The sequence below is a fragment of the Chaetodon trifascialis genome, chromosome 11 (genome assembly GCF_039877785.1).
Source record: "Chaetodon trifascialis isolate fChaTrf1 chromosome 11, fChaTrf1.hap1, whole genome shotgun sequence".
In the NCBI taxonomy this organism is placed as follows: Eukaryota; Metazoa; Chordata; class Actinopteri; order Chaetodontiformes; family Chaetodontidae; genus Chaetodon; species Chaetodon trifascialis.
In genome coordinates, this window is record NC_092066.1 from 10,396,870 (window position 1) to 10,409,610 (window position 12,741).

Below are 12,741 nucleotides of genomic sequence, written 5' to 3' on the forward strand. Positions count from 1 at the left end.
CATGGACTCTTCTTGCTCAGCACATTTAAAAATATCTGGAATAAGTATTATTTTTCTGTGCTGCACTTTAAAATCTGTAAATATAATGTTCCGTATATATTTTTTAAAGAAGCTAACTCCCAATTTGCCACTGATTAAAGTTTAGTCTAATAAGATACTGTGCCTGACAGAGACACTTCATGGCTGTAACTTTGCTGTAGGCAAATAGGAGAGGCTTGAGTGGCTGCATGTGAGACATAAAAATAGCATTACTTGTCACACCGCAGGGAGGGTCTCATACCAAATATCAAAACAACTCTGTGAACCAACCCTGTGAACAGCCGGCAGGCACATAGTGGACATTAGCCAGAGAGAGGGAGACAACAACAGAAACAGAGAGACAGGCCCTTTCAGACTGTGTCCAACCACTTTTGTCTAAGCCATTCAGCATGTCGCGAGGCAGCTTTGTCTTCACGCCAATGGCCTTGCGCTCTCTTGAACTTGATGAGGACATGCTGGAGAGACACAACTACAAGAAGCAGGTGGCCTCCCACCACTTCAACAGCTATATGCTGAAGAAGGAGGTCAGGGACAGGGCACAGTTTAGGTCCGGGACTACCCTGCCAGCAGCTGTCTGCCAAGACGTGGTCGTCCAGAACGCTCTTTATACAGGAGACCTAGAGGCCCTGCAGCACTTCTTTCCTAGAGGCTCCACAGTAAACCTCATCATTGAGCCACAAGGAGGGGACATGCGCTGGGTCTGTGCAGGGGAAGGTAGGAGACAACGTCTGTCTTCATTAGGGAATTAAGGAATTCATATAATTTGGCACAGCTAAGTGGCTTTACTGTATTTCCTGGAGACTATAGCATCAAAAAGTTGAGATTTTAAAGGTACAGTTGTTTTAACAAAAGTGCCACACGTTAGTTGTGTTGTGGAAAGGAGACAAAGTTAATCACTGCTTTAAAAAGATTTTAATTTGCATCTATGAGCAGTATGTTAGTGGTACATGTCACCCTGAGGCAGCTTTTAAAGATGCAGGGATGCAATATTTTTAGAAACACAACACGATGCAATATTTATAGAAACATCACGTGTCCACCATATTATCAGACTAGATTCAACAGCGGACTTTCACTGGAAAAAACAAAACAAAAACAAAAACAAAAGTTAACTTTTTAATTTGTGGAAAACACAAAAAAACATTTTGAGTCAGTTTTGGCTTGCTGAGTTGCTGGAAATCCATATGAGTGAATACATAACACTAATAATGGTCCTGTGAAATACACAATGTTACCATAATCATTCTATTTGTCGGATCAATGTGTTCCTCCAAAGTTTGTTGAATGCAACAGAGCATTGTCCGTTGACTTCAGTGGATTTGCTGAATCAGAAGCCCAGTGACATGCAACACACCAGCCAGTGGGTCCCATACCACTGAAGTTAATCAGGTCAAACAAAATATCATATAACACCGCCCTGAAATAGCCCTGTCTGCACAAACAACCTGCATTAGTGCTTTTTCCTTCAGGAGAAATCACCCTACTAAAACAACCTAGTTAGCTCCAGTATGGCTTATGTAGCACCAAAGGTTAAGTGGCGCAAACCAAAGACATACCGTAACGACGTGATCGCCACAGCCAAAGCCACGGGTTGTGTCTTGCAGTTCTGGAACTCCCTGCTTGTGGGCGATGAGCTGACGATTCTCAGCATTGTGGACGACGACGAGTACGACTACCTTATCGACGCCATTTATGATACCAGCAACATAGAAGAATGGAAGAACTTCAGATTTAACTACAGATGCCTGAGTAGGTTTACCAGAACTTAGATTGTCTATCAAACTGTCGACAGTTATGCAAAAAGGCTATGGTCTTTTATTGAGGGTTATCAAGTACTGGAAAGAGTCATGCAACCACTAATACTTTGAAAAGTGTCCTAATTGACACCAAAACCACTCTTAGATCACTTTATATCTGCTTATTTACAATGATCCGAAGGTTTGAGCTCCAAGCTGACATGCCATTGTACTCCCTACCGGCAGGACTATGGTCACTGAGTTATGAGCAGGAGCTGACCACACCACTACACATCACCGCTGGCCGAGGCTTTACAGACTGCCTGAGACTCCTGCTGCAGCGTGGGGCCAATGTAGACCTGGCACCCGGGGGCACCACTGCCCTGCATGAGTCCTGTGAAAACTGCCAGCCAGAGTGTACCAAACTGCTGCTGGTCCATGGTGCCAACGCCAATGCTGTTTCTGAAGATGGTCTTATGCCTTTGCACATTTGTACAAGCCCAGAATCCCTCGAGTGAGTATAGCAGAACTAAAGTAGAGAGTGTATGCCTGTGTTTCATCTAAAGCAGTGATTCTAGGCTATTTGTACCCAAGGAAGGACTTCCACAGTTTCCACAGGATATGCAGAAAGTTGGAACAGCTCAGCTAATTAGAAGAAATAGAAATCAGGATTTGGTGTTTAGCAGCCACTGAGGGCACAAGTGACAATTACAGGGTAAAATTAAATGCTAAAACATTAGCTAGTGTAACAGTAGCACAAGAGCACAATCAACAAGTCAGTGAATTAGCTCATTTATGTCAGTTATACCACAATTTTGCGAAACATTTCCCAAACATTCTAACATTAGCTGGCGTTAGCTGTGGTAAAACTATTGCTCATACCTGACCAAGTGAGACTGCTGTAGCTACAAAACCCCTGAGTGGATTAAAATGAGAAATGATGCATTCATTGCTAATGAATTCAACTTTTGTGCAACACAGTTCCCCCCAAAATTGGGATGATGTAAAAGGCAAATACAAACAGAATGCAATCATTCTGCAAAATGAACTGTGTTTACTGACAAGTGTCCCTATCTGACTTTAACAGTTGAAAGTGCATGAAAAGTAGCAGTCAAGCAGAGAAGGCAACAGATAGCTAAAAGTGCTGGTTATAGTACAATGTGGCTAAAATAGAAACTTGATTAAACCCACTGGCCAAAAAAAACCCCCCCAAAAAACAAGATCCAGCCTACAAATTTAGGATCACTGTCTTGCCAGAAATGTATTAGAGTAATATCCATTTTTATATAAGTAATGGTTTTAAATGACTTCAAGTTTAAAATCTATTTAAATTAATTTGTAATATGGCAAATGGTGCTGATGAAAGGGTCCTTGAGCTCATATGACAGGACTATGAGTCTGAAAAGAAAAGAGGCTGGGAACCACTGATCTTACATGTGTGCAGGACCACATCTTGTGTTATATTACAAAACAGGATTCTGTAATTCTTCCTGCAGATGTGCCAAGTATCTCCTTCAGTATGGTGCAGCAATCAATGGTCGCACCACTGAAGAAGATGACACTCCCTTACATGTGGCAGCCAGGAATGGCCTCCAAGACCACATCGAGCTCTACCTGCGTTACGGAGCTGCTGTGGACAAACAGAATTTAGAGGGCCTCACACCCCTAAATGCTGCTTGTTCACAATGCCAGGAGTTGGAGGACCTTCAGCGTTACTTCAAGGTGTGCCACTTGCTGCTGTTGGCAGGGGCCAAAGTGAACACTGTGGACCAGGACAAACGTAGTCCTTTGCACATGGCCTGTAAGAATGTAAATCCAGACATAGTGGATCTGCTGCTGGCAAACGGCGCTTGTGTTAATGATATGGACTATGGTGGTGAAGCTCCCATGCACAACATCTTGAAGGTGGTGTGCTACAAGATTTCCCATCAGCCTGAGAGGATCGTCCGTGCTCTGCTCAACCATGGTTCTATTCGGGTGTGGCCTGGAGCTCTGCCCATGGTGGGAATCAAGTTATCTAAAAATACTAAAGGATAAATTATGTGTGTGTGCATTTCATGTGAGATAAAGCCTTCCAGATTGGTTTGTAGCAGTGTTGTATTTGCACTATGAACCAGTTATTCATCAAGGTGGCTCATTTTGCATAATTAGCAAGTACTGCACATGTTACACCTTGGAAAAAAAAGAGTCTGGAAACACTTAACTGTTCTTTGCAATATTCCAGACTTCACAACTTCACATTCAAATCCTTCTCATTTCATGACACAACATGAAGTGTTGCACTCTCTGCGGGAAACAGACTACAACTATCAGTGAACCCACGTGCACTAGACGAAATGCCTGGTTCCTAATTAGGCAAGTGTTAATAGGAGATTAATTAGCACTAATTGCATAATTTCCAGTTAAACCCCTGGAGGGAAGACCAATCTGTTCATTTCACAAGTGTTTAATTACTTTATTTCTTCAGTTCTATGGAGTCACAAGCTCACTCATGAACTTAAATGATGATAATATGAGTCCTATTGCTTTACTCTGTGTTGGGGTGTTTCTTCTAGCTTTTGAAGCACTGCTCTGAGTCTCCACGCACCATCGAGGTTCTTCTGAACGCCTACAGTCACCTCAAAGTCACGGACATCTGGGTTGAGTCCGTACCACCTACGGCGTTACAGGCAAGCTTGTTAATCAATATAATCATGAGTAAGGTTTGACCAGTGTGAGTGTTTTAAGACAAATGCTTTTAGATTGTATGTTTTTTGTGTACACTGGGCTGATATTGAATTTCTTTAAAATTAAAAAAAAAAAAGATAATGTTTTCATCACCAAATGTTGCACGTTTTGGGCACATTATCTGGACAGCTCCAAGACCATGAAAATTCAGCGCTGATCAATTTAATTTTGATAGTTTTCTTAAACTCGAGGTGACCCACCACATTTATTCAAGTGGTAAAAGAAACTCTGAGATATAGCCTTTAAATGCAGAATGAATGCACAAAAACAAAAGGATGATTATAGGAATAAATCAAAATGTACAAAAAAAAAAAAAAAAGTCATTTGCAGGGTGTGCAGGATGCCTAGAGCTGTACTGGGTCATGCTTGATATTCACAAAGAGCTACAGTAGGACATAGCTAATGGTAGATGAATTGCTTACTGGATGTATATTTAATACTACTTCTACATTTCAAAATATTGAAATATCATAATGACTGACTGTAAAGTGAGAGAACTAACATCAATGCTTCACCAAATGACCTCGTGCTCATCTGTGTTCTTATCCAATCAGGAGCACAAAGAGTTCTACCAGTCAGTGTTCTCTTTGCAACTGACTCCTCGCTCTCTGCAACACTTGGCACGCTGCACACTAAGGAGCTTCCTGAATGTGCGGGTGCACAAAGTGGTCCCTAAACTTGGCCTGCCCACCTACATCAAGAACTACCTGCTCCTGGAGTGCAGAGGTTATGTCCACTGAAAGCACTTTGTTCGGTCTGTAAGTCCTGGTGACGATTGCGTGCTGTGAGAAAAGCAGCGGCTATTCACAGTATCAGTAACAGTCTCGATCATAATTAAATCGTAATTAAAATAGTGACATCAGCTGTAGCACCACAGACAAGTACACATCATATGTTAAAGTACATTTTACAAGCTTGTCAGGAGCAGCTGCGTATTCTCTGACACTTTTATTCCAGATCAGTCTCTCTGCACGGCTCATGTTTGATGTTGCACCACAAGAGGGCGCTACAGACCTGGGTTGTTAAAGTATAATAGCAGATAAGCAACTGTATGTTTTATATTTTATTTTATCTTTACTTTTTTTAAAAAAACTCTGCATTTGATAGTAAAACTCCTCAGATGCTTGTATTTTTTACATGATAATTATCATGGTAGTTTGAGGTTACTGGAAAAGTGATGATGTGTTGTATGTTGCCATAAAATATTTGCATAAATAATTATTCCACCGCTATGATTATAAATACGCGTTGTTTTTTTGTTTTTTTTTTTTTTATCAAAATATGCTTGACATAAAATTGAATATCCCACCATGGCCATGCAATCTATCAGTATTATTTTATGATTTCTTGTTTTATATCTTTGCTTTCTCCTCTCATGCTTTTTGAGAAGGGTATTAATGACAGAAAATACACTATAAAAAAAAATCTGATGAAGGATTTGTTTTAAAAAGTTACGTTTAAAAGTGTCAGCGGAGAGTTCAACATTAAAAACAAATTGCAAGTGCATTAAACCATGTTGAACACCTTTGGCTTCTTGTAATTTGTGTTGTTATCCAGACGTTCCGATCAGGTTATCCTTCAACCTCCGCTTCAGAAATTAATGAAAAGCTCTGACACGGCGGCGATACGAGAAAAAGACAAACGACAAGAGTTCAGCAAGTTGCACCTGCCAGTCTCTCCCATCACTCATCTGCGGAATATAAAGTTGGAGGGATCATTGTGGTCACATTTAGCAGAATGACAATTATCTGCAGCACTGACAAGATTGTAATCAACTCTTGCGATAATTCAAATATATACGACCTATTGTTAATCACAGGTTATAGGACACTTTGTATTAGGCCTGCTTCAGCCATTGTGTATAAGACTATTATATAAAAGAATAAAATAGATCAAAAATAATAAATATGCTATCTGAATGTAAACTGATTTGGTGACTGTGACTGAGGAATCGTTAATAATAATAAAATAATAATAATGATGATAAAAAGTGTGAGGGGAGCTGTGGAACATCAGGATTCCTCCCAAAAAGAAAGGGGGGGAGAGGAGCTCGCCAAATGGTTTCAATAGATCAAAGCGAGGTGCTGCTGAAGTCACTTGCAATTACAAGAATTAGCCTGGCCTGGCCCTCCACTGCTAATCAGAGTCGGTGGTGATATGTTTATGTCCTCATGCAATCAGACGACCAGTTGGAGAGCCCGGGCACCCAGGACTCAATAGGGCTAATCATCATCAGTTCCCATTGCCATTTAAAAGGTGAAATGATCTGCGATTAAACTAGTCCTTAAAGAAAAGAGAAAAGTGATTTTTTTCCCCCTCCCTCATCCACATGCATTTTTGATCAGGGATGAATTACAACCCCCAAAGCGCAAAGCAAAATGTGCGTTATTTAATTTATAGAAAGCCTTTTAGGGGCGATTTAGTTGACAGATCATCGGAGAGAGACGTTAAAGTTTCTAATTCACGGGCTTTTTTGAATGAGTTCAAGCAAATTTGACTTTGGCCACTGTGCGTCCGTGTCCACACTGCAGTTGACCTCGCCTAAACGCCTTTTATCTGAATCTAATTTCGCGCAGAGTATCTCTCTCCAGGGAACAATTGTTGCAGCACTTCTTTTTCTGCGGCCGAACGCATTGGTTTGTAGCCGGGGAGAATGGAGCAGAGAGCGGAGGAACATCTGCCTCTCCTCCCTCCTGACTCTGATGCCCATCGGCCCCAATATTTCAACAAAAGCCGCCGTTGTTTTACGCTGTCCCTTGCATCCAGAGTAATTACTTATCATCAATCAAAATTAATAATAGCTGATTGGGTTGGTGTGGTCAACGATTATAGAAGGGGAAGGGCTGGAGCAGTCTCTCACACCGTTTTGCAGTCAATGGTGAACCTGGCAAAAGGGGAGGAGGGCTGGGGGTGCGACCCGTCTATTTGGTCTCCACTGGGAAACTACCGCCTCTCAATACGGCCAAAAAGTCAGAGGCTGAATAAGGAAATGAAGCGTAATTTGAGGAAGATGGATGAGCCCCCAGGGAAACACCCCCTTTTCATTCCTCTTGTATTGCAGATGATAACCAATGCGCTCTCGCCCTCTCTCTCTACGCGCGCACGCACACACACAAGACATACACACACACACACGATGCGTCGGAGAGGGGCGGAGGGAGGAATTGGAGAGTGGGGAGAGGTAGATAGATAGAGAGAGCGTGTGTTTATGTCTCAGTGTGTGACAAATAAGAGGGGAAAGGTAGCGGTGGGGCCCACAACAAAGCGCCCGACTGACTGACGCATATAGAGTGCAGAGATCCGGAGAAGCAGTCCACGCCAATACGGGATGACAGTACGGCAGAGGATCTACTTTCAGTTCACTCTGTCTTTGCACTGAAAGTTTCTGCGCGTCGCCGAGGAGAAGGACACCTGCGTTCAAGTTTCCAGCAAATAAAAGTGTTTGCCTGCAAAATGCAGAGACCAGGCGGCCAAGGGACGGCGTTTTCAATCGATTCTCTGATCGGGACCCCTCAGCCCAGACCGGGACACCTGCTCTACACGGGCTATCCTATGTTCATGCCGTACAGACCTTTGGTTATTCCACAAGCTTTATCCCACTCGCCTTTATCGTCTGGTATACCTCCACTCGCGCCTTTGGCTTCTTTTGCGGGACGGCTCACGAACACGTTCTGTGCCAGTTTGGGACAGGGAGTGCCATCCATGGTTGCGCTCACCACGACGATGCCGAGTTTCTCGGATCCTCCGGACAGTTTCTACCCACCACAAGAACTCCCTGGTCCCCGTTTAAGCGCCGCCGATCCCGGAGCGAGGAGGCAGGAAAGTCCGCACTCCGAGGAGCTGCACAGCCGGGACAAGAGCTCCGACCTGCTGAACTTCTCGGAAACTTTTCAAACAATATCAGGTAAGCTCGGCCTCATTCCTTTTATTGTAAGGCATTTTAATAAATCCAAAAGTCAAGACTGGAGCGTCAAATGTGACGAACGTGCGTAAAATGCGTTAAAGCAGATATTGTTTATGTTTGGTTCTCAGAGATGCACTCAAATTTAAGGCAAACCCCATCTTACATCAGTTTTAACACAGTTGCATGGTGACAGAAATATTAATACCACGTTCATTATTGTCCAAATTCTTGGGGATGCAACCTGATGACAGTTAAGCTATAAAATGTGTCGTTTCAGACAATTCGTTTTTAAAGAACAGGGATTATTTCTCAATAGTTCTTCACAATATTATAATGACAACGAACTGGACAGCGTGCTTAGCCTGATTTTAAGAAAGCTTCAGATGGATGATTTTGTAGGGAGATGAAATAAAACCTGTTCTAAGTTGCCACAAACAGAGCTGTAGAGGAAACTTGCAGAACAACTCGGTGTTCACTTGACAGCTGTAATGGCCCACTGTGACTTCAGTTAATGCTGCTGCTTGTAAAAAATTTAATTTAAATGAAGCTTTTTTTTCCCCACGCAATTTTGTTCTTGGCTATTCTCTCTACCAGCCTCCTGAAACAGGCCATGACTGATGTCCAATGTTGTGCGTAACGGTCTCTTTTGGCTTGCGCACTCATGAAGGAACTCAGTGTGAACGCGTTTCTTCTCTCTCTTCACGTTTCAGGTGAGACCAAACTGTACAGCTCAGACGACGAGAAGCTGGATCTTAAATCAGCGGACACCGTATGCAGTGACCGGGAGGACAGCTCCGCGGACAGCGAGAACGAAAGCTTCTCGGACGGGAACAACTGTGGCTCCCTGTCCCAGAAGAGCAAACTAAAAACCGGCTCGCAGGAGGCGCTACCGACCGGCAGCTCAGCGGGGAAGAGCCGGAGGAGACGAACAGCTTTTACCAGCGAGCAGCTGCTCGAACTTGAAAAGGAGTTTCACTGTAAAAAGTACCTTTCTCTGACTGAACGCTCCCAGATCGCGCACGCACTTAAACTGAGCGAGGTGCAGGTGAAGATCTGGTTTCAGAACCGCAGGGCCAAGTGGAAACGGATCAAAGCCGGCAACGTGAACAACCGCTCAGGAGAGCCGGTGAGAAACCCCAAAATCGTGGTCCCCATCCCTGTGCACGTCAACAGGTTTGCTGTGAGGAGTCAGCATCAACAAATAGAGCAAGGGACCAGGCCTTGAACTCAGATGAAAAGCTCCGAAATATCAATAATAATAAAACAAAACAGAAACACTTTCATTGACTCTATGTTCCGCTGATTTGTTGAACGCATGAAGCACAAAAAGGAGGATCCGATTATTTTGTCAGAGAGGTGAGACTGAGCAGAGATTTGCTCGCAGACAGGTCAATGATTTGGCAATACGCTGTCATTTTTATTTATTGCGCTGTGAATATGTAAATATAAATGGGTAAAAATTGGTACAAATGGGCACTATGAGATGAGACTGTAAAGATTTTTTTAAGTATTTATATGTAGGGCCAAAATGTTCTGTTGGTTATGTGCATGTCCTCATCTGGTGAAGCTGACCTTTTTGTTTTGTGTTTGGTACAATTTGTTGAGCGCATTTGCATGTAAAGACGTTTTGACATTTTGTTTGGCGACTGTAGGAACCACCTTTGACAGCTATTTGTGAAAAAAAGAGAAAAGATGTGAAGGAAATAACGACCAAACAAGGGACACCTGTAAAATATATTGACCTAATAAATCGCTTTATACGAAAGTTGGAATCCACGCTGAATCGTTCTTATTCAGAGAGGAGAGGAACAATGTTTGCCTGGTCGCGATAAATGTTTAGGAATTATTTTATCCTGTTAAGATGAAAAATGTGGCCTACGCTGTTCACAGCAATTCATCCTGAAAAAAAGACTAGCAACAGTACAAACTGCAGTCACAGGCGGCTATTTTCATAATATTTAACGAATTTTAAATTAGAAAAATCATTTTTAAATCCTGAAGAAATCATTTTAAGTTGCATCATGACAATATTTATATATAATTTCTAAATTTATAAAGGCTTTAATTGAAAAACTATGGGACATTTTTACCTTTAATATTAATTAAGAGCTTCAGAGTTGCAAGTTGACTAACATTTAATGTTTTCAGTGATGCTTCCTGCGCCAGTTTTGATCCAGTCATGTTACAAATGATCATTTTTCTTACTGAAACATCATGACCTGAGAGGTAAATGGTTAGTCTTTTTATTTGTTAAATAGCAGCAGTGATTGATTTCTCTTTAGGAGGCCATGTTTTCTCAAGTGGACTGATGGATCCTCATTAGACTGGGCACATTCAACACACTGTAATGAACTTATCTATCAGTCACTGCAGAGAGAGAAGCACACTGACAGCAGCCCTCTCTAATCTCAGAGCCAAACATTTGATTTGGGTGAAACAAAAAAAAAGGGGACTCTCTCATAAATATAAAATCCTAACTAGAAGTAATAGATTAAGAAACATAGAGGCTTAAAATCATATTTTAAAATCTGCTAAAAAAAAAAAAAAAAAGATAATAAGATAATGTGGAATATCACATTGCATCATCCAATGGATACCTTTGTTAAATATTGTGTTATTTTCTTTATAAAACTGATTTTCAGAGAGATTTGCTAAGAAATATAGACACCTGTGGGAGAATTCTTGAAAATAAAACTGTTTTAAAATGAGGTTTGAATACTTCGATGGGAGAATATTTCATGAATTTGATTTGAATGCAGAAAAAGAAACATACAACTTCTAAAAATGACAGTTTTTGTAAAAATATAAAAGCCTAAGACTAAAATTATTTGCTACAGAACTACTGGCACTATAGATCTAATCTGTAAGACCACAGTGACATAAGCAAATAAATGTGACAGCCTGCTCACTCACACCAAATATGGAAAGTTACATAGTAATGCAGGATTTCAGAGCAGCACTATTAAAATAATCTGAAACTAAAATAATGTCTGGCCATGGAGCTCTCCTGTTACAGGAAAGGGAAAACAGGGCTCGATGTTTTATGCAAACTTTCATAGGGGTCTCTGTTCTCTGAACTGTTTCCAGAAAAGGCTCATGTTGGAATAATTTCACTTCAGCTCAGATGGGAGAAAGTGATTGGTTTTCCTGTTTCCAAAATAGACTCCTGCCTCAAGCCATGTTTAACCTCCTGCAGCAGCACCTGTTGAAGTATGATGATAGGGCGAGGTTCTTCAAATATTTTATTAGTATTAATATTTTATTAAATGAACCAGCTCTCTCCTTGGTCAGTATTTAGCCAAAATATGGTGGTTTTGGGCTGAGAGGGTTTGGAAAAATCTTCCTGAATCCAGCAGGAAACATGTTATTATCTTACATTTCATTTCCCCCGAGCCTCTCACGGGTGCACACACTGAAAATGATTTTATGTCCGTTTGACCTCAGAGCATAAATAGACATTTCATGACCTGGGCACCCATGAGTAGTAAAGTTTATTTCACCGTCCACCTCATAGATCAAGACTGTGACACTTGGATGGGGATTCAAGGAGTGATGATCGTGTGAGGGAGCAGTGGAAGTTTTATAGTGGTCCAAGAGCTGACTAATATAGACGGTCAATTCCACGACACTGTGCCACAGTGCAACAGCTATTTCGGTGCCCATGAGCTGCAAGGTGGAGGTGACGATGAGGAGCCATGACACAGCTCAGACACTAAGTTGATGTTGGTTGTTATTATCAAGATCCTGTGAGTGAGACTGTCTCAGTTTCATTCTGAAGTGGGTTTTTCTGCTGGAATGGGCAGGAAAAAATAATTATCAGTAAAATTGTTAGCTAAAAAGGATACATCTCATAGGATCTGCTTTTTCAAAACAGTAAAAAATCAATAGCATGTTGCTTTATTTGGCTAGAACAGATGCTTTTTTCATTGATTTCCTTGTGAATTTCTTAATCCTTTATGAGCTTTATTAACCTCTCCTCCACTGAAGCTACACTTTAAGTGAGCAGACAGTATCTGGATCATCCTGCCACTTGAATCACAAATTGAAATATCAGAAGTTCTCTCCAGCAAAGACATTAAAACATTTCCACATTCCCCACCTGGAGAGAGAGAGGGAGAGGAAAGCGAGGGATCTCATTACTTGCTGGTTGTGTGAGTGCAGGCTGCTCAGCCCCGACTGGAGGCCTGACTTCTTAGGAGGGTCCGGACGGTCGTGGCTACAGTGATGTATGGGCAGATGCATCAAATCGCACAAGATAAACAAGCGATGAGTTTCATCAGGGCCATCATAGCTTTAATTTGGCTGCCTAATGAGTCAGATCTAGTGGCGGAGATA

General features: G+C 41.7%; 2 protein-coding genes across 2 annotated transcripts; both read left to right on the plus strand.

Moving 5' to 3' along the window:
- The first annotated feature begins 428 nt into the window (after positions 1 to 428).
- asb10 (ankyrin repeat and SOCS box containing 10) lies at positions 429 to 5,242 on the plus strand. Its single transcript, XM_070974717.1, has 5 exons — positions 429 to 753; positions 2,022 to 2,289; positions 3,272 to 3,776; positions 4,331 to 4,444; positions 5,057 to 5,242. Exons 1-5 carry the CDS (start codon positions 429 to 431, stop codon positions 5,240 to 5,242), a joined length of 1,398 nt encoding a protein of 465 aa, XP_070830818.1.
- Positions 5,243 to 7,717: 2,475 nt separating this feature from the next.
- gbx1 (gastrulation brain homeobox 1) lies at positions 7,718 to 10,168 on the plus strand. The gene is made up of 2 exons (XM_070974718.1): positions 7,718 to 8,406; positions 9,117 to 10,168. Exons 1-2 carry the CDS (start codon positions 7,956 to 7,958, stop codon positions 9,629 to 9,631), a joined length of 966 nt encoding a protein of 321 aa, XP_070830819.1. The 5' UTR covers positions 7,718 to 7,955; the 3' UTR covers positions 9,632 to 10,168.
- The last annotated feature ends 2,573 nt before the right edge of the window (positions 10,169 to 12,741 follow it).

Bases quoted from the DNA above. Each gene is read 5' to 3' on its own strand.
- asb10 (XM_070974717.1), top strand. From the start codon at position 429: ATGTCGCGAGGCAGCTTTGTCTTCACGCCAATGGCCTTGCGCTCTCTT. The intron at 2,290-3,271 runs GTGAGTATAGCA...TTCTTCCTGCAG, and splicing joins ACAAGCCCAGAATCCCTCGA to ATGTGCCAAGTATCTCCTTC. The intron at 4,445-5,056 runs GCAAGCTTGTTA...TTATCCAATCAG, and splicing joins TACCACCTACGGCGTTACAG to GAGCACAAAGAGTTCTACCA.
- gbx1 (XM_070974718.1), top strand. From the start codon at position 7,956: ATGCAGAGACCAGGCGGCCAAGGGACGGCGTTTTCAATCGATTCTCTG. The intron at 8,407-9,116 runs GTAAGCTCGGCC...TTCACGTTTCAG, and splicing joins AACTTTTCAAACAATATCAG to GTGAGACCAAACTGTACAGC.